The 22,500-nt window shown below is 36.0% G+C and overlaps 1 protein-coding gene across 16 annotated transcripts in view; it reads left to right on the forward strand.

The window, feature by feature from the left end:
• Positions 1-22,500, forward strand: part of FOXP2 (forkhead box P2) — a 548,304-nt gene that overhangs the window by 517,104 nt on the left and 8,700 nt on the right. For all 16 annotated transcript variants that reach the window (XM_059171620.1, XM_059171622.1, XM_059171629.1 and 13 more), the window contains one exon: positions 501-664. In XM_059171620.1, the coding sequence (XP_059027603.1) occupies positions 501-664 (164 nt within the window). The remainder of the gene's footprint in view (positions 1-500; positions 665-22,500) is intronic.

The raw sequence follows: 22,500 nt of genomic DNA on the forward strand, positions 1-22,500 counted from the left end.
ATGCATGTGGCTATGCATTAATATTTATCCAGGCTGTCATAAATGATTTCACATCATAGTGTTGGGGAACATGGTGCTTGTGGCAAAAACTTTAAAGTTTAATTATAATATATAATTTTTATGCAGAGGAGGCAAATGTCAGGACTTCTTTATTTTGAGCTAAGTCCTGGTCATTTTTGAAAAGCAGAGCGACTGCTTGTGTTGGGGTTTTTCACTCCGTGGGAGAATACAACATTTCTGCATGCGGAGGGCTGAAACACGAGTGAAAAAAGTTTGCTGGGTGCGCTTGTGTGGACGCTTTCGCATCACACTTAATTTTCTTCATGTCCCTGCCGCCAGCTGCCCGTTTGGAACTTTTGCCCTCCCTGTATGTTTTCTTTAAATGCTTCTAAAACATCCATTCTGTGATCCGAACCCATTCAATGAAGAGCAGTCTTCTTTTAAAGAAGTATCTTAAAGGGCATTTCCAAAGTTGTTTTACACCTTCTTCGTTTCACTAGGCTGCCTTGGCAGAGAGCAGTTTACCTTTGCTTAGTAACCCGGGACTGATCAATAACGCCTCCAGTGGCCTGCTGCAGGCCGTCCACGAAGACCTCAATGGCTCCCTGGACCACATCGACAGCAACGGGAACAGTAGTCCGGGCTGCTCGCCGCAGCCGCACATGTAAGTGGGTTAGCAGGCTGGGCAACCGGAAGGGCCCGGACGCATATGCTTGCAACATTTGGTATTCGTCTGAAGTTTCTAGTGGTATAGAAGTCCAAAATACAGTTTTAAGGGGAGTTAAATTGCCCCGTGTTCGTGATATGAGGAAGTGTATCAAAATCAGTTTTAATGCATCTTTTAGATTCTCTCCAATGTCCCATAATTGTTATACCAGCAGTCCTCTACAAATTCTTAGTAGTACTAACATTCTCTTGGGGGGTAGAGCAGTATCTAAGATGAGTCTACATCTTATGGGTCATTATCACAGTTTGGTTTGTATGGTGCAATAAAAATATTCATGATGGAATAAGTTGTCGTAATTTTTACTACTATTACAGGTCTCTAAACCATTTATGAACTGTAGTCAAGATACTGCCCGTTTTTATAAACCGTAAAATGCAAAGTTTAACTGTTACCCACAGTTTACATAGAAGCTAGTAAAGTGTAACTTTTTGCCTGTCTTATAAATCAGTGTAATTACATATTCAACTTTAATTACTGGTGCGTCTGTATTGGCAAGGTTTATATGTTATATTTTATGCAAGACTACGATTCCTATTAATATTTAGCAGCTAACTATATCATTAATTACTCTAAAATCTTTCCCCTACCATCTTTTTAATGGAGCTGAGAGAGTAGATGTATTAAAAATTGATGTATTGTGGATTTCAGAAATGTGTATGACACTTTAAAAAATGCCTGGCCTTGTTCAGTAGGCCAAGCATATCAGTTTCTTGTTTACTAAAAAGTATTGACCCTGGTAGGACTTAGAATTCAGGAGAAAAAAAATTATAATCTGAATAATGAAACATATATACCATCCAGTTGTTAGGATGAGTCGACACTTAATGTCCATACCACCTAGAGTTAAACATCATATACTTCTAATTTCAAGTTATTGAGGTAAGAATGGTACTTTCTCTCATTTTTATATTTTCTTCCCCATGCCTATTTCCATCTGACCTTTCCTAGGATATTATTTTTGTTGACTTTTTAAACATCTTATTCTATTTGACATATTAATGTCTTTAAGATCATGCGCCTAATTGTTTTATTTTTTTTATTTTTTTTTTTTTTAAAGATTTTATTTATTTATTTGACAGAGAGAAATCACAAGTAGATGGAGAGGCAGGCAGAGAGAGAGAGAGGGAAGCAGGCTCCCTGCTGAGCAGAGAGCCCGATGCGGGACTCGATCCCAGGACCCTGAGATCATGACCTGAGCCGAAGGCAGCGGCTTAACCCACTGAGCCACCCAGGCGCCCCGCCTAATTGTTTTATAGCGCTTTTACTCTATCACCTTTGCAAAAAACACACTGTGAACATTAATGTATTTTATCAGGTTCCAAACCATTACTTTTTCAAAATGGAAAAATTTGTCTTTTGGAAGTGTCTTTAGATGTATTAAATAATACAAAAGAAGTAATAAAACTCGAAGTAGAAAGAACATGAATATATGCTCTTGAGAGGAGCAGTACTCTAAAACACGGAAAGTGAGCAATCAGACAAAAGTTTTTATACCTCTGCTTTATCCTATCAGCTAGGCAGTGGGTAGCTTGAGGCCTTTTACTTTTAGCAGTTCTCCTGAGTATGCTGGTGCTCGCTCTCTCTATAAAATGCTAAAACAATAAAAGTTTAAAGAGCAAACAAGGGTTAGATCCTGTTTTCCCCCTTTTTAAAAAAGCCCTATTTCAGAAAAATGAAAGGTGTTCATAATGGAGGTGTTGGAACTGCTGGTGTCACTCCCCGTGTTAGTCTATAGCGGGTAGTGGTGGTTGTGTACCATAGAGAGAGGACAGGCAGAGAAGTGTTTTCTTAATTGTTAAGTGTCCAGTGATAAGAATATTAAAATAAAAACGTAATGATTCAATCAAATCATTTATTAACATTATATTTTACAACCTGAGATAATTATGGGGCCAAATGACGGCATTGCCAGGTTAGTTGTATTTTTTCATTTGGCAATTGCTATTTTAGATTTCTTCATTTTAGTATCAATTTAGTTCAGTTAAATGTGAAATATATCAATGAAAAAGTAGGGTATAAAAATCATAGATTTAATGCCTGATGGGTTTATAAAACTAAAATGTTTGTAGTCAGCATATCGTACGTTTTCTGCTTCTGTGAATTAGTGCATGTGAAAAACATTTATCTGTATTTTCCATAGACAGATATAAGGAAAGCTTCCCTTGGCTTACTGTTTAAGTGGATTTTGGAAAAAGACAAAAATTAGAGGAAGACTGAATTGGGTCTTTTCCTAAATTATATAAATTATAATCAAAATTTTAATTATCTTGCAAAATATCGAGTTGTCATTCATTCTTTGAATCTGTTTCCGCTATTGTTAACTTTTTGTATATTAGACGTCAAATATTATTGATGGAATGTCATTTCGGTATTCTATATCTTCATCCTTATAGGGTTTTAATATGCTTGTACCTAAAGAATATTAAGCATTTTATGTACATGATGAGGCAAGGGAAAAATATTATCTTATTCTCTCCATCAAAATTGGGCTGCATATAATTAAATGCACTTCAGTGTACTTTGAAAATTAAACAGAAGTGAAAGAATTGTTAGAGAACATTTAAACTGCATGCTTATGTGCCCTGAAATGAAGCCATGGTCCTTGTTTTTGGAGGGGAGTAGTTACACTAATGCAATAGTGAGGGAGAGACAGAAAGGCATACGGCTTCCGGTATTTGGGCTCTTGGGACAGATGGTAGGAGTTCCAATTCCAGATTTAGCACTTAGTCACTGAGTAGGATTCATTTCTTTCCTCATTTTTCTCTACCGAAAATGAGGTAAGTAATAATATTGTCTACCTCATAGGATTCTTTCAGATGAAATGAGCGCCTGAAAGATAGTGATTCCTCCCCGTGTCCCTCATAGTGCTATGTACACAGTTATATTACATCTTGTAATACCTCACTGTTACTCTAAATGAGACTAAAAATAATGCTAAGATATTTTACATCTTAATGCCTTTCTTCAGGCATTCCATAAACATGTGGTTAGTTTCCTTGGCCATCCTTTTCCTTTTCCTCTCACCCCCTCTTATAATTCATGAGGTAAGCCAATCCACAGAAGGAAACCATATGAGACAGAAATTAATGGGAGGAAGCAGGTTACTCAGTCAGAGTCAGTAGGATAAGAGATGTTTGAGGAAAAAAAAATGTTATCCGAGGTTATAGATAATTAACAATTCAGATGAATAATACCAGCCCAGAACAGGAATTCATGATCTATGCCTAGAAAACATTGAGTATTAGGCTTGATAGGAATTTAGAAATATAAAAAGAAAAATAGAACTTAGAATATATGAAGTGGTGGCAGTAGACTGGTGAGGGTCTTAAACATCAAGCTGCAGTGTTTGTCTCAGTCAGTATGAAGCCTGGTGATGTTAGGAGCGTGAGTTTCACACTGTCAGATTGTGCTTTAGGAAGAGTAATCTGGGAGTGGGCTGAAAGACCCTCACAGGTGGTAGGATTTCAGGAGTTCGGAGAGACTAGACAACAGAAGAGAGATACAGAGAGGCTGAGAGCGGCAGATGTATTCTTGCGGTAGGCAGTGCCTGAGCTAAGTACAAGACTGGGCACGGAGAGCAAGGAATCAATACAAGAAGGGCCGTGGAAAAAAGGAACAGGCAAGACAACCCACTGACTGCCGGGGAGAAAGAGGGGAATTAGGAGAAATCATAGCAACCTTTGAAGCTCTCAAAAAGAAATAGAAGTCACAAGAGGGTAGGCTTAAGAGGGAAAATGGTATGTTCACCATTTTGCTTGTTGAATCCAAGAACATAAGTGTCCTTATATTCAGGAAACTGAACTTTGTTTAGTCTTTTTACTCCACTCCAGAATGGTAAAATCCAAATCCAAATGGTGACGTCGGAGGAGGTAGACATATTCCTGGGATTGGTAGAGATGTTTTGAAGCTTTAGAAGAGTGGAATAGCTATGGGTTAATGCTTCTTAACAAATTATTTTTGGAGAACAGAACATGTTAAATTATCATCCGTCTTCTGCAGTTTGATGCTCCACATTTGACAGTTTCTCTCCATTCCCAAGTTTTACTCTTAGAATGCCCTGAATGAAGGCTTTTGCCAAACTAGTGCGTTCATTCTGCCTTCGCTTCTTGCCTTTCTGCCTTTTCCTTTTTCGGCTTTTCATCCTCTTTCTCTCACTTAAGTCCTACTTTTCCTCAAGAGCCTGGTCCTATTTTCCCCGGAAGCTTGCCCCCCTAGCTGTGCTATCAGGACCCAGATTTTTTCCGCACGTGGGAGAGCTTACTCCCTGTACCACGGTCTGCAACTAACATGGCCTCGGTGTGAGCATGCGCACATTCATGCCTTACCGCATGCTTGCTTTGCAGATGTCCCCGGCTAAAGGACAGAAACCGTGTTTTAGACACATTACAGTATATGAAATCTCTGACACGTCAGACCATGCAAAGTAAGTAGTCAGTAACCATATGCTGATGACTGTGGAAGATCAATTTATTTGAAATGGTTTAACTTCATGAAGTAATCCCTACAAGAGGAAAATCCAGGGTTCTCTTGGAACGCTGAGGAAGAAGGGGAACAAAGGACTTTTGGGAAGAAGAGATAACTAAATACAATGTTCCTCTTCATGTGGGAGCTAATAGATCTTTCTAAATATTGGTGGAGTGTACCTGTGAAGTTTTATTTTTAATTTTAATTATTTAGTTTATATGTATTTTATAACTGTTCAAATTTATCTGAATAGTAAGTAGCAAGCCCCTTCACCTCATTTGTGATTATCTTCCCAGACCTTGCTAGATTTTGTTTATTTTGTTGAAGGTGAATTAAAAAGAAAATAATTTACTGAAATTAATGCATTATTAATCAAATCGAATGTTCGAGGGTATTTTAGCAAAAAGTAGGAAAGGTTAAAGCTGGGGGGAATAATATAGATTCTATATACTAAGGTTTTAGACTTGTTTTGAGTCTTTTCAATCAAATAGATTTTTTTTAAGTTTTATTTTTATTATATTTGACAGACAGAGATCACAAGTAGGCAGAGAGGCAGGCAGAGAGAGAGGAGGGGAAGCAGACTCCCTGACAAGCAGAGAGCCCCATGCGGGGCTCCATCCCAGGACCCTGGGATCATGATCTGAGCTGAAGGCAGAGGTTTTAACCCACTGAGCCACCCAGGCGCCCCTCAAATAGATTTTTTTTTTTAAGATTTTATTTATTTGAGAGACAGTGAGAGAGAACATGAGCGAGGAGAAGGTCAGAGAGAGAAGCGGATTCCCCGTGGAACTGGGAGCCCTATGCAGGACTCGATCCCGGGACTCCGGGATCATGACCTGAGCCGAAGGCAGTCGTCCAACCAACTGAGCCACCCAGGCGTCCCTCAAATAGATTTTTTTAATCTTTATTTTCTCTGCTGTCAAAAGAGTTCTAGAGCCATCATGGTCTGAACAATGGAAAGAAAATACCCCTTAAGAGTCTGAGCTGTGGGGCGCCTGGGTGGCTCAGTCAGTTAAGCACCTGCCTCTTGATTTCGGCTCGGGTCACGATCTCAGGGTTGTGAGATCGAGATCATCATCAGGCTCTGTGGTGGGTGTGGAACTGCTTAAGATTCTCTCTCCCCCTCTGCCCTTCCCCATTTTTCCCTTTCTCTCTCTCTTTCTAAAAAGAAGAAGAAGAAGAAAAAAAAAAAAGAATCTGATCTGTGTATCATTACAGTTTTAGAATACTATGTTCCCTTATGCACCTCAATGTCAATATTCCCTGCTTATTGACTTCTCAGAGTTCTATAGAATATGAAAAAAATTAATTTAGATTCCTATTTTGTATCAATATTTGTCTCTTAAAAAGATTACTTACAGAGAATTGATGCTATTGTGTTCAAGTGGAAATAATTCGAACTTAATCTCTTCTCCAATGTGTTAGACTTGACTGAAAAGACAAGAAAACATTTAGGCCAGAGCTGGAAGGTGATCTCGTAATAGAATCATTCCATTTCCTGTCTCCTTGCAAACCTAAATCAAAAAGAGAAGTTTAGTGATACACCTACCTTATTCAGCTCAACTTGGTTGTTTGTTTGTTTGTTTCTTTTTTTTTTTACTAATCAATTGTTTCTCCTTGCTCTCCATAGGTTGGCTCAGAATTGCCTTTTTTCTCTTGAAAAATGTTAAATGAGATTCCTATTTTTATATTTTCAAATTTTGTTTCTATAGATCAAAATCAATGCTCTTCCTGAACTGGTTTTGTATTGAGGGCTTTACGCACAAAGCCTTCTATTGTCATGTCGTTCCCCTTTCTGATTATTAGAGTCTCCTACTGTTGAGTTTTCAGATCATTTCTTACATGTCATTCCTGAATCCTTTTAGCCTCTATGTCATTTCAAAGTTCTACTTGCTAATATTCTATATTAGTTGCAGGTGATTATTATATTTTCTTCCTCTTATTAAAGCAAATATTTGAAGTTTGAGAGTTAATGATTTTCTATATAGAATCAGAAAGTTAATACGGCTCATATAAGACTAGAAAATAAATTTGTTGTGTTCTTAGAAGCCAAAACTTTAGAGTAAGGAAATCAAAAGCTGAGGCATCACATAAAAGGAGTAGTGTAGCATTATTTCAGGACTACTGTGGGGATCTCAGTAATCTCTTTCATTAAGGTGTTGAACACATATTATACGTGCCCCAGAACTTTCTATACCTTCTATGTCCCTGTCCTCTTTTCAGCATGCTTCTTGAGAACCTCGGTTTTTCTGTCATTTCAATGATAAACCTCAGCCTGTCCTAGCAATAACATTTTGCAACACAACTAAAAGGGACTTCTGGACTCCCATTTTGTAAAACAATATTGAAAATCTAGTATAAATCATGAATTGTTTGGAAGCATAATGAAAATATTTAAGCATATAATACCGCCTTTCTTCCTCCTATTCTCTTTGGCCACCTTAAAATTTAAATTGCTCTTTGTAGGCAATGTAGAATTTGCAGACCCTACACCTTTAGTTGGTGATATTTTATATAAAATCCCTACAGACCTTAGATCTCTCTGTAGACAAAAGCATTTAAAATTGGAGTGGCTCTGTATTTCAGAGGAAAACAGTTGAAAGTGACTGACAACTTGAGCAAGTAGAATGCTCCCTTTTCATTGTTTTCATGCCTGTTAAGCCCACACTTATTTTTGTTGATATTTTGGATTATTAAGAGGCATCATGAAGCTCTAAACATAAAAGCTTTCCTCCCCTTGCTTTACATATGCTTTTGCAGATTTTCTAATTCACAACTTTTCAGTCACCTTTAAGGTGGTTTTTTTTTTTTTTTTGGTCCTAACATTTCTCGGTCTCCTAATTTTCATTCTGATTTAATTCCATTTCTATTTAATCTCTGAACTTTTCATTAACTTTGCTAGTTAGCTTTGAGATCTCTTTCCAAAGTGATTGTACAGAACTTATGATTATGCCAGCTCTTTATCATCTCATCTTTTTTTTTTTTTTTTTTTTAAGTGCTACAAGTGTGGCTCAGTGGCTGCCGTTCTTTTTTACATTATTCCGGTCCCCATATGTGGCACTTACAACTCATTCTAGTTCCTCTTAATAAAAAGATTCTCCCAGAGGTACAGTGCCTTCAGCTAAAAGGTGTTGTATCCCTACCGTGCCAATTGTGGAAATTTGTGGGTTCCTATAGGGTTTTGAAGGATTTTTATAGAACTGTACAGATGATATCTGACATCCATGGTACAAATCCCCACCATTTAGGCAAAGTGTGTCAGAAAACTTTTAGCTGACAGTATTGTAGCTTACTGCTTCTGTTTTATATCTAAAAAAGTTACTTTTTTAGAAGGTACATCTTCATTTGCACTAATACTAGTTGAGCCTTAGAAATTTCCTTTCTCTGAGGGTCAAAATGTCATTGACTGAATTGCTAAAAAATGAATATTGTTATTCCATATTAATTTTGTTCTACCTCTATGACCAGGGAAAAAAGGTGTTTTTTGTTTTGTTTTGTTTTGTTTTATATACCCAAATGGTATTTTAACTTCAGCTTTTGACATCAGGCTTGGGAAGTAGATGTGTATTTGGTGACGATGGGCATTTTATGACTAAAGGTGTTTATTATGTAACGTCAGCTATCATTTCAGAATATTACCTAATGTGAAGTTGCTTTCCAAGATAAAAATTATATTTTAATATATGTTAAAATTATATGTATTTTAACTACTTTGGCAGAATTTGAAATTGATCATTAACGTAAGAACCACAATATACTTGAATACTTTGGCACTAAAAAATACAGTTTAAAACATTATCTCAGGGCCTCTACCCTCCGTATGCAGTTTTCGTCATTAGAGTAGAATTCAAGAATTTGAATAAGCAACAGATGACCAACTAGTTTAATATAACTAGTGGAAATTCACATTCTTTAGTTTGTTCAGCGTTATCTTAATCTTTGAAAACTAAAAATAGAGTAGCATCATCAACACAGTTAAAAGTCGGGAGCAAAAATATTCATTGGTCACACAATGTTACCTTACTATAGAAAAATTTACATTTGCAACATTAAATCTAAGATCCTTTTGCTATTTAGCAGGTCAAAAAAAGGACAAAACGTATTAGATTTAGAATGAGAGGTAAATATTGGTTTTACTCCCTATTTCAATCTCATGTTTAAAACTAACAGAGCATAACTTAGCATAGTTCAGATGAAAGTGAAACAATGAGTCAGTCCTACATTTAATTTGAGCAAAGGAAGTGTTTCAGCAGAGCAACCAGTCTCACGGATTAGACAGACCTAATGACATGAACCATACATCTGCAAACCCAGAGGAAAATCATCTCTGTAAAGGTATCCAGGAGATAGCTCCATCAAGAGCTAGCAGTGGATGAGAGGTATACCATCAGGCCATTTGGCAAAGGGAAATAGACAGCAGTCCAGAAAAATGAGTAAGCCACATCGGGAAGGACTAGCCACAGCCAGAGGACCCAGTTATAGGACTTGGAAGCCAAAGTCTTTAAGGACCCAGAACCCAAGTTATCAAAGAGGGAATTAGAGCCAAACAGGGACAAACCTTTTGTGTACTCTCATACCCATTCTGACAGTTTGACTGAGACTTAGTCCAAGAAACAGGGTAAAAACACAAGTCCTGGATGAATGGTTTAATGGAGTTCTGGAACAGCCCCAAAGCTGACTTAATGGCTGAGTGTCAAGATGCAATTTAAACTTCTTTTTTATTTCACTGGCCAACTGATTAGAATTATAAAGATCCTTCACTCCATAGCCAGACATTTGTTGAAAGTTTTTATTTGGGAGACACAAAATGGAATAGTACTAATTGTATCTCAACAGGCAACTACTGTGATTCTGAGAATGGGCAAAATCTATCTGTGCTCATCTAGAATCAAAGCAATTACATCTGTATTTTCATTTTATTACAGCTGTTTGGGTCACATCTATTACTGTTATCAATCAAATAGAATGATAAATCATAATGAATTTTGTTGTTATGTTTTTTCAAGAGCACTATCTGAAATCATTTGGGAGTGAGCCTTCAAATCTTGTAAAATCCCGTTTCTTTAAACAATGTTGCATAAATTTGAATAAATTTCAATATACTGCTGAAGAGAAGGGCAAGAAATCTTAGAGAAATTTTGATACACATATATATGCATGCAATTTATAAAATTATGTTTATTAACCTTAATCCACCTTTTTGTTACATTTCTTAGAACTTCTATTGACTTTAAATGGAACTTTGGAACTCCATCTTAGGGTCAGACCCATTGGGTGTAGGATAGAATAATAAACTGCATCGTTTAGACAGGCAATGTATCTTAGAAAAGAAACTTTTATTATAATCATCTGGAAATAATATTCCTTTGCAATCATACACTAAATGGGTGTGGTTTTTAGGTGACAGATTAAGGGAGATATAAGATTTATTAAATATATTAGGATTAAAGTTGTATTCTGACCTTAAGATGAAAAATTAAAATTTATTTGTCTGTTTATCTTTAGCCAAGGCAAAAAAAATACAGAGAATCGAGTAGGGCATTTTCTAATTATATTTTGAATAAAACAAACAATGCAAGGTATATATAGAATGAAGAATCATTTGTTTGCTCCAGTGTTTCTCTCCCTCTTAAGGATTACACATTTCTGGGAAGAGGAATTTCTGTCTGTTGAAATGAGGTAATACTGGAGTAGTAGTTCTGAGTATTGTTCTAATGGTAGCTATGTGGAGATTCATTCAATCAAAATAAGGATAATTCAATCAGTAAATTTTTGTGATAAATGTTATTTTAGTTTATAAAAAAGAAGATTTTGAAAAATAATAAACTTGAAAAAATTGAGCCATACTAGTAAAGATAGTTTTATAATTTCCTAATTAATTAATAGTGAATTTATCATGTCTAGTTGTTTTATTTATATGGACTTCTTACTGACTTTTGTAAATAAGAGAATTACATATTTTTCTAAAGTGTGCTTAATTTAGAATATAAAATCTATATTTTAGTGGAAGAAGTCAGCCTTATCATTTCAAAAGAATAAAATCTTAAGTACAATTAAGTAAATAATTTCTTAATAACAGTGTAACTTTGTGATTTAATTACTTGAATTAGCCTAAGATCATTTCTCATTTTAAGAAGTACTAAGAAAATACTCTCTTTTAAAAACAAACTTTTCCTTTTAAAACTTTAGTTTTATTAATTAGCTTATTTCTTTGATATGTTAAACTAAAATACTTCCTACACAAAATATTAACAAATGTTTAAGAGTTACTAATGTTTAAGACACATGAATTGTTTCTCACTTCAACATGACTTTATACGAATGGAAATAACTAAATGTAATTTTTATAAATCTACCCTTAAATTCCAAATATAATTATATCATTTCCTTGTATATGTGATAGAAGGAAATGACTAAAACTGAATTTCCCTAATCTCCATTTTTCATATGCTTTCTAAATGAACATCAATTATTTTACCAGTATTCCAGTAAAACTTGTTCTTTGGGGGAAAAAAAAATCCAAACTTTTTAGAAATTACTTATTTGATGTGATTATATCTACTAAGATATAAGTTAATAGTAAGTTAGCTACTCAAAAATAACAAACAAAACCAGAAATTGAGTCTCATAAAACTACATTTTTCCATCTTAATAAAAGATTTGTGTTTATGTTTTGGAATTCATTTTACATCTACAAACAAGGATATTTATGTAATAAACATGAGAGCTGTGCCATAAGCAAATACAAAATAATTAAATCAAATTTTATTCAAGCACATATAAAATTGATAGTTAAAGTGCTAATCTTATACTTTGATTTTTTTATAATACTTATATACTAGTGGTCATCATTATTCATGCAGCAGTTATGTGCCAAGAACTAGATTGACATGGTAGATAGTTAAAAGAAAGTCCCACCTAATCCAGGTATTTCCTTTTAACTAAAAAAACTTTGATGTTGTTTTGTGAAACAGTCAAATCCTCTGCAAATCAGTGGACAGCATTAGCCTATAGCAATACTCCGTGTACTCTGATATTTCTTAATGCCATTAATCAACAATTGGGCCATAATGATAAGTAAGAGATAAAGAATTTGTATGATATAAAAATTTTCTGTTGGAGTTAGATGGTGTATCCCATGTAAGTTGAAGGTGTCCAACTAAACAGAAGTAGAAGTAAAGCATGGTTAGGGATTGCACAGATTTCAATATACTCAGTATGTTTCTCCAAGTAACTGCAAATATAAGTTCATTTCCCTGGGTTAAGATTGCTATATTGGGTCAAACGAAGTCAATTTCCACAGTAAAACTGAAGCATTAGGGCCCTAACACTATTTATGAGGATAGGTTTTTTACCATTATCCTGGAAGTAACATTTTTTATAGTAAAGACCCATAGTTACTGATGGAAGCATATTTATCCTTGTGGTGTGCTAGGACAGGGGGAAAGGCTACAAATACTCTTTTTTTTTTTTTAAAGATTTTATTTATTTATTTATTTGACAGAGGGAGAGATCACAAGTAGGCAGAGAGGCAGGTAGAGAGAGAGAGAGAAGCAAGCTCCCTGCTGAGCAGAGAGCCCCATGCGGAGCTCTATCCCAGGACTCTGGGATCATGACCTGAGCGGAAGGCAGAGGCTTAACCCACTGAGCCACCCAGGTGCCCGGGTACAAATATTCTTATAAGATTTGTAAAAGATATATTATACCTCTTTGTAAAAAAAAGTGTTTATTACTCTTCTCGGTAGGCACACTGTATGAAATGTATTACAGTTTTTCTGAAATAACTAGGATTATCTAAAGAAAAGATACAAGGGAATCTTTATAATGAGTAAAGATTATGAGTAAAATGCAAAAACAATTTTAATCTTTTCTTACATTTAGTTTTGACTTGTAAATGTTTGATAAAATTAACTTTACATTTCCTGAAATTGCCTGTATTGTAGATAGGAGCCATTAACTGTAAATTTTTTTTCACAGCATTTTCTGGCATCTACCATAACATTTAAGACTTTAAGATTTTATCATTAGGTTCCTGGTATTAGTAAATATTGTTTTACTGAATGGCTCAATCAGATTTATATTATACCACTGAGCTTTTCTCAGACATAAATGACACTATGTAAATATTTTAATTGTCACATTGATAATATCTAAATAAGGACACTCCATTGATTCTTTACAGTCTAACATCTATTTGCTTAAATACATTTTGAATGTCTCAGTTTAAGAGAAATTTATTCACAGTCCTTTCTTATTCTAAGAACGAAACAAAACCCAGAAACAGTGTATCAGACCTTTTACTTAGTCCTGAGTAAGGAGCAAAGGAAGACAATTTACATTCCTCTAGGGAATATACTGTGTGACCACAATCTAAAAAGCTAAACTTCCCCATTATAATTTGACTCTTTGCTTTAGGGTATAGGCAAACATTAACATTTCTTCTGCCTTTCATTGGTGCCTTGGGTACTTACAGATTTCACAACTGAAGAAGCAACACATTTCTCTAAGCAACGAATCAGTCTGTTAATGTAGTTAGTCCTCTGTGTTTTCAGTGTATACCACTACTGAGGGTGGGCTGTAAAATGGAAAGATTAAACTAAAGTATAAATGCTACTTGGCATTTCCTTCTGCTACAGGCTTGGCTGGTTGCATAGAACAGAGATAAGTTTCATTCATTTAAGTTGAACAAACATTTAATGAGCAACTATTATGTGCAACACACTGTGCTGAAAACTGGCAGAGGGTCTGTATCCACAAAGAGGTAAAAACTCTAATAGAGGGGTCAGATGCACATAGTGTGAGAGACCAAATAAAGGAAGAGCCCTACAACCAAATTGTAAATCCAAAGCCTTATGTGTAGGTTCACGGAGAATCAGAAAAGGCTTTGTGGAGGTTGTGGCTTTGAGTTAGGCCTAACAGGAAGTAGATTTTTAGGGTGAACTTTATGAAATTATTGCTATTTGACAGGTTTTGCTTGCAAAAATAGTAATCAAATTTTTCAACCTAATTTTAAGCAGAGGTAAGGAAAGAGAGGTGCGAAGGATTTGAGGATTATGAGCAAAGGCAACTGAGGTATAAAGCATGGGTCTCATTCAGGGAACCGGTAATAATTCTTCTGCCTTAGTATGGGTGGTCTGCCTAGAGAGGTATCTCTGCTGGTTAAGATTGGACAGGGACTGGACCCCTGTCTTAGAGTTCATTAGTCTCCAAGCTGATGGTAGGGTAGGGACATTTTTAAAAATTCACCAATTATTGGGACATTCTTAGCAAAAACCTCACAGGTATATGTTACCCACTTTTAAAAAGACTTACTTTTTTTGTTGCTGTTACTTATCTCTGAAAATACTAGATTTTTCAGACTTGAGAAAATAGCCATACTTAATGCCCTTTTCCTTTGATACTCAGTTTTAAAATACATTTTTTTTCTTTTTTTTTCTTTAAATTCCAGTTAGCTAACATACGGTGTAAGATTAGTTTCAGGTATACAATTTAGTCATTGGACTCTTCAGTTCAACATCTGGTGCTCATCAAAACAACTGCCCTCCTAATCCCATCACCTACTTAACCCGCCCCTCCCACCTCCCCTCTGAACCATCAGTTTGTCCTCCATAGTTAAGAATCTGTTTCTTAGTTTGCATTTCTCTCTCTTTTTTCCCCTTTGCTCATTTGTTTTGTTTCTTAAATTCCACACATGAGTGAAATCATACGGTATTTATCTTTCTCTGGCTGACTGATGTCACTTAGTTTAATACTCTCTAGCTTCCTCCATATTGTTGCAAATGGTGAGATTTCATTCTTTCTTGTGGCTGAGTAATATTCCATTGTACATATATGCCACTTCTTCTGTATCCATTCATCAGTCTATGGATGCTTAGGCTATTTCCATAACTTGGCTATTGTAGATAGTGCTGTTATAAACATTGGGGCATGTGCATCTGTTCAAATTAGTACTTTGGGTAAATATCTACTAGGGCAGTTGCTAGATCATAGGATAGTTCTATTTTTAACTTCTTGAGGAAACTCCATACTGTTTTCCAGAGTGGCTACCCCAGTTTGCCTTCTCATCAACAGTGCAAGAGGGTTCCCCTTTCTCTGTGAACTCCCCAACACCTAATTATTTCCTGTGTTGTTGATTTTAGCTACTCTGACAGGTGTAGTTTTGATTTGTATTTTTTTGATAATGAGTGATATTGAGCATCTTTTCATGTGTCTCTTGGCCATCTGGATGTCTTCTTTGCAGAATGTCTGTTCATATCTTCTGTTCATTTTTTATTTGGATTATTCGTTTTTGGGGTGTTGAACCTTATAAATTCTTGATATATTTTGGATACTAACCCTTTATCAGATACATCATTTGCAAATATCTTCTCCCATTCCATGGGTTGACTTTAAGTTTTATTGTTTCCTTCACTGTGCAGAAGCTTTTTATTTTGATGAAGCCTTTACAGTGACATAAGAACATAGACTAAAGATTAAAAATAAATCGATTTTTTTGATACCAAGGATCAACAGCCTTAATGAGTTTTTGTGGCCATTGCTGCTACTGGCATCATAATCACAAAGAGGACAATAGAGTTTCATTTTCAGTATCTTCCTGTCTTCCACTTTCTAACACCCAAGCTTTCTGGAATCAACTTCTCCTCTCCCTTGAGCAATTAAAACAACAAATACAAAGACTAACCAAAATTGTATATGAATTATGAACAGTCATCATATCTTTTAATTTTTAGAATTTTTCACATAGATTTATACCCGTCCAGCTCCACGGTAGAGTTTATCAGGGAACTATTGCACATATGTATAAATTTAGAAGCAAAGAATGCAAAGCCTTTTTACTCCCTGACCTATAGCCTAAATTCTTCACTTCTCTGTTTCTAATCCCTCCACCTCAGTCCTGACCATCATTACCTTATTACACTGTTTTAGTGACCTCCTAACTGGTAACCCTACGTCCAGTGTCCTACACTCAGTCTAGGCTTTGTAAGTTAATCCTCCAAAAACTCTTCTATCTTTTCACTGCCAGGCTCAGACACCATCAATAGCCCTTCAGCTAGCAGAGAATAAATTTTAAACTCCATAAAATGCAACTCAAGGGCCCTTCACCATCTGACCTTGTTCCGCTTTCTAACCTATTTCTTTATTACCAACCATCCTTTCTCCATGGCCTCTGCTCGCTCTCAGGGTTCCCACAACACATTTAAGATTATCCATTTTCCCCATTTCCACTCAGAAGGCTCTTTGCCTTGTCTCTGCATTATGAACATTTTCACATATTTCAAAGCCTACCTGAAATGATACCTTCCTCCTTCCTAAAGCACTCACTGATTGCATTGCCAGGAGTTACCTCCCTTCCTTCCTAACGCTTTGTCAATAGTGATATCGATTACATCCTGCCTGGTATCAAAGTTACTTGTGTATACATCATACTTCCTCTGCAGCACCGGAAACTCTACGAAAACCATTGTCCATATCATCCCCTAGCCTAGTAGTTTGCACATCATGTTGAATAGATTCTTTTCACTTCTAACAAGAAGTAACTGTTATCCTCTAGAAGTACTTCCATTTCATTTATTGGCTTTGTACCTTTCTGTCAGGTAATAATAACAGACTTTCGAGCTCTCCACCACTAAATAGTTTCCCTCCAATTATCTAAAGAAATTCCAAAAAGCATTCGAATTCTCCCAAGTGTAAATTATCTTAAATTAGGAGGTGGGGATGCCTTCTTTAAGCAAGAAACATAAGTCACTGCTTCTCTGTAGTAAATAGGAGTTAGTGGACTAAACAGAGTAGCTGTATTTTAAATCTCCCATTTTGTGGGAAAAAGAGCTTTTAAACCATTCAGAGTGAATTTCTAGATTCTAGTTGGAAAGAATATCCGCTATTTACCAAGTGGGTCATTTGCTTTAAAATCAAAGATAAACTTGAGTCCAAATCCACTTAAAGAAATACCACATGTTTATCAGGTTAAGAACTACTAAAGTTTACCTTCTGTCTGCATCCTTCTGTTACAAAGATTGGTCCTCCTAAGTCTGTACTAATACAGATGCCTGGCTTGTGTTATGCCCAATAATTAAATAATGGACTGTCAAAACCATCCAATACAGACTTCATAGACTCCCTCCTTAAGATAGGTTAAACATAAGTCTCTATTATCCTTCATGCAAGATCTCATGAGGAAGACAATAAAAATCAGTGACTCTACTAGTTTTACTTTTCTTTTTTTATGCCTGTAAGTCAAAAATAAATAAGTAAATAAATAAATAAAGCTTAATCTTTGATGTTTCAAATGTGTAGCATCTGTTTCATTCCTGGAAACAACTGATTTTATCTGTTTGAAGTAGCTTCTACTTATTATTAAGGACTGCAGTTTTAATCTGTAAGACCCCTCAAGTCATCGCTGAAGTAAGCAGTGCATAAATGTCCAATCAGTGGTAGGGGAGAATGGCATGATGACTCTCCCAACCGTCTTCAAATCCAGAGAGAGTCATCACCAGAATAGTCAAAGATTTCTCTCCTTTGTCCACCTGAGCTTTCTCTTACTTTGTTATCTTAAAGGAATTCCACGAAGAGTATACATACTTTGGGATTCTTCTTAGAGACAGGTAATGTCTCCCAGCTGTTAATGCCTCCCATCTCACTGATGGCTCCTTCTCTTAGTGCACTTATGACAGGCCGTCTCGAGGTTATTTGAGTACATATTTCTTCCATATTAGACTGAAAGTTCTTTCATAGATATTTAATACCCCCGCAGTGCCTTATATGTAGGAGGTACTCAATAAACTTTTGTTAAATTAATTATTGGCATTAAGAGATAATAGTTACATGTTATTGGCTTTTCCTATCAAAGCAAGATTGAAGCTCTTTACATCATTACAGACACAGGGGACTTGGCTTAATCCACAGCATAAAGGAATATTGGGCTGAAAAAGTTTCTTCCTAATAGGTGTGTGTATGTTACTAGATCTCTGAAAATTTCCACTTTTCAGTCAACTTTGAGTTCATTAAGTTTTCTCCAGCTAAACATATATAATCAGACTTCATAAGCCAAATGTGATGCAGGCCTGGACCATTCAATGCATGCATATTAATAATTTTAATGACAAAATGATGATGAGGCCTGGGATGGATGACTGAGGGGAATAAATATAGGAGCTCCACGTACAGAGCTTTGCATTGACAGCCCTTCTACTTTGCAATTTGCTTTCCTCTGTTGACCTGGAAATGATCCGAGATTTGGGACACCTCGGGGGTACAGTCGGTTAAGCAATGGACTCTTGATTTCGGCTCAGGTCGTGATCTCAGGATCAGGCTATTGAGCCTGGAGTCAGGCTCTGCACTCTGCACGGCGTCTCCTTGTCCCTCTCCCTCTGCTCCTCCCCCTGCTTCCGTGCTCGCGGGCTCTCTGTCTCTCAAATAAATAAATAAAACCTTCTACAAATATTAAAAAATAAAAATAAAAAATAAAATGATCTGAGATATGACATGAACGTTTTGGCTTCGTGTTTTAGTGTTTAGGAAGTTATTGTTAAATAATTCTTTGCAATAATTATTGAGAGATGCTGTGTTGTTTTATTCCCTTGATTTTATTACCTTAAATGTACTTTTTAGGAAGGGCAGCTGTTATTAGGATTACTTTTAATAACCCTAATGCATGGCATCTGATATGTGGGGCCCATATTTCATTCTTTTGTGACTTTTCTGATACAGTAATAAAAATCTCACTTTGGGAGAAGGGCTAAAATATTTTTAGAGCTAATTAAGCTCAGACAGTGTTTAAAAATTAATTCATGTATTTATACTATATCTTCCCCCTTAAAGTATTTAAGGTTGTAATTGTATCATAACTATTTCTAACATGTATTGATCACTTATGGCCCAGGCTCTGTTCCAGCTGGTTTACATATATAAAAAATCATTTAATCCTCATAATGACTATATAAAATAGGTACTTTCTTATTCTTCCTTTGTGAATAAAGAAAATGAGGTAGAGAGACATTAAGTAACTTCCCCAAAGTCACATAGCTAGGAAGTAAGGGAGGCAGGATTCAAACACAAATGTTTTATCCTCAAAGCCAATATAATCATATATAATATAACATATATTATATATAATTAACCACTTAAGCACTGCTGCATGACCAAAGTTATAATTGAGGTGCCTAAACTGTTCAGTATTATTTTATACTATACTTATAAGTTAATCAATATATTAAGTACATAAAATTTTTTATATTGTTACACCCTGGGTAATTAAAAACTGTAAAGTAATTTCATTGGAGAAGGGGATGCAGAGGGATGAACTGGTGAGCACTGAGCAGAGAGGGCGTTTCTTTAAAAGGATTCCTTTATTTGAATCATCAGAAATGTTTCTATGCTGGAGGGGAGCATTTTCCTAGAAGAATTCATTATCCTGTAGTGATGTTTGTACATTAGGTACCTTAAAGAAATGAACATTACAGAAATACCTACCTTTTTTTCCCCAAATAAATTAAATGAGGGATGACTTGGTGGCTCAGTCAGTTAAGCATCTGCCTTCAGCCCAGGTCATGATCCCAGAGTCCTGGGATCAAATCCTGCATTGGGTTCCTTGCTCAGTAGGGAGTCCGCTCTCCCTTCCTGCCACTCCCCCTGCTTGTGCGCGCTCTCTCTCTCTCTTTCTCTCTCTCTGACAAATAAATAAAATCTTAAAACAAAAAAAAAGAAATTAAATGACCCTCGTATCTGTAATGGGGGCAAGTAGGGAAAGATTGCTAATGGCCACAGAAGAGACTAATGTCCCATTTGTCCTACAATCCACCAAAGACATGTGGTCTCCTGGTGTTTGATTTCCCTTCAATTTTCACACAACAGAATGAGTGAAAGCATGGAGCTCTCTGAGATCCAAAAATGAGAAACTTCATATGAGTAGGGATAATCATAATCAAATTTTACTTTTAATTGAAAAGGATTCCATCCATTTATAGGCATAGGTCCTGGAACTTTCAAGCAATTTTATTCTCAGAGATGCTTACCCTTTCTTACTACTTTTTATTTCTTTCTTAGGTATTAGATTGGTAGCAATCAGTATTTTGGAAAATTGAGTATTAATGACTATTGGCTTTGATTTCACTTTATTTTAGTAAGTTAACAGCCTAATACTATAACCTTAAGGGAAAATTTTATTAACATGTTTCCCAGTCTCATACTTTGTTTGCGAACTAATTCTGGATGGAAAGGATTCCAAGAATACTTAATTCCAGAAAGAGATCCCCCCCCCCATCTCTTTCGTAGGCTCCATACCCAATGCGGGGCTTGAACTCATTACCCTGAGATCAAGAGTTGCGTGTTCCATGCATGGGCTGAGCCAGCCAGGCATCCCAAAATTTTCTCTTTTAGATTTAGTACAACTGAAACTCTTACTGACTTGATGGCACATCATTCATTTGATCAACATGTGTTTAGAAGGTGTTTGCTATATGCATAGCTCTCCTGGTCTGTGAAGTTCATAGCCTCGTTGGCAAGACTTGGTACAGCCACCACTAGAAAGAGTTGCAGTGCACCTCTTTAAGGCAACATGGGATAGCAAGAATAACAAGATTCCAAGAAACTTTCCAGAAGCCAGCACGTGTGCCAGTCCTGGCTTTAGCTGTGCTTACAACTCTTGGAAAGTGGCTTCTTTTCTAATCTGTGCAATGGGAGCACTGAATAAAATTATGTTTGATAGAATCTTAGGATTCAAAGATTCTGTAGTTTGGAGCCTCAGAATGATTAACAAACAAACAAATAAAAAATGCTTTGGAGGGACAAGGTGGGAGATCAGTGCAAACTGGATGGTCAAAGCTGGTCTTCAGAAGTAGACAAAAGTTGGTCTTTAACTAGCAGACAGGTTGTGCGTGGGTAAAACATGAAACTGAGCAGAATTTCAGGTTCTGTGCACACACAGAGGTTTGAGGACAGCACATAGACTAAGTCAGCATGTGAAGTGACTTGGAATAGGAACTAAGCATGATGGGGTTTGTTTGTTTGTTTGTTTGTTTTTATTATTATTTTTTTAATTTTTTTTATTTTTTATAAACATATATTTTTATCCCCAGGGGTACAGGTCTGTGAATCGCCAGGTTTACACACTTCACAGCACTCACCATAGCACATACCCTCCCCAATGTCTATAACCCCACCCCCCTTCGCCCAACCCCTCTCCCCTCAGCAACCCTCAGTTTGTTTTGTGAGATTACCTTATGGTTTGTCTCCCTCCCAATCCCATCTTGTTTCATTTATTCTTTTCCTACCTCCAAACCCCCCACTCTGCATCTCCCCCTCCTCGTATCAGGGAGACCATATGATAATTGTCTTTCTCTGATTGACTTATTTCGCTCAGCATAATACCCTCTAGTTCCATCCACATTGTCGCAAATTGCAAGATTTCATTTCTTTTGATGGCTAAGCATGATGTTTTAAGGATGATATTTGGCATCTGGAATAGACATTTTATTCAGAAATGCTCTTGTTCATAGGTCAATTGAGTCCTACCTACTGAATGACTGAGAGCTTTTGGCTTAATTCTGTCTCAACCTCTGTGTCTCAGTTCACACAGATTTGTGTACAAGGCAATGACGTAATTAAATAAATGCTCCTTGCATATCAAAATCCTTCAAAAATGCAAAGGAACATACCTTCATAGGTATATCCTTTTTTCAAAAACTATCTCTATATGTTTGTGTTTTTAAAAATACTTCATGTTTGCTGTTCTTCTTTATCCAAAATTTGAGACTTTCCCACAGGTCCTTTATTCAATTAAAATCCAACCCAGAAAAGTAAACCCCAAAGAATTGGATACTCACAATATGGCAGCACTGCAGCTGAGGGGCCAGTGAGAGTGGAGCAGGGAATTAGGAAACAAGAATAGAGAGACCACTTAGGTCTTCTCAGAGCTCTTGCATCATTAAGACACACCAACTACGTAAGAGGTCACATCATTTGACTAAAATACAGGATGCCCAAAATAATATTAATTAACTTGAGGGTAATCCCAAGGAACAGTGCTAAATATCTGTGTATCTTGTCAGCCACTAAGTATCTGTTTAGAAATATTCAGCTATTAAGCTTGAAAGTTTTGAATATTCAGAGGTCATTTATGAGACCTAATTGGGAAAAGGTGCTATTATATTAACCTTAGGAGTTTATTCTAATTATTTCCAGTACTTAGAGTTTTAGCATTTACTAAAATGTTCTGAATTCCAGATTGAACTTGGAAAATCTAAAATTATAAATTCAACTTACAATGATTATTAAATCAAAACATCATTTTTAATAAAAGTCATTAAATGAAT

Source organism: Mustela lutreola, chromosome 4 (assembly GCF_030435805.1).
Source record: "Mustela lutreola isolate mMusLut2 chromosome 4, mMusLut2.pri, whole genome shotgun sequence".
Lineage (NCBI taxonomy): Eukaryota > Metazoa > Chordata > Mammalia > Carnivora > Mustelidae > Mustela > Mustela lutreola.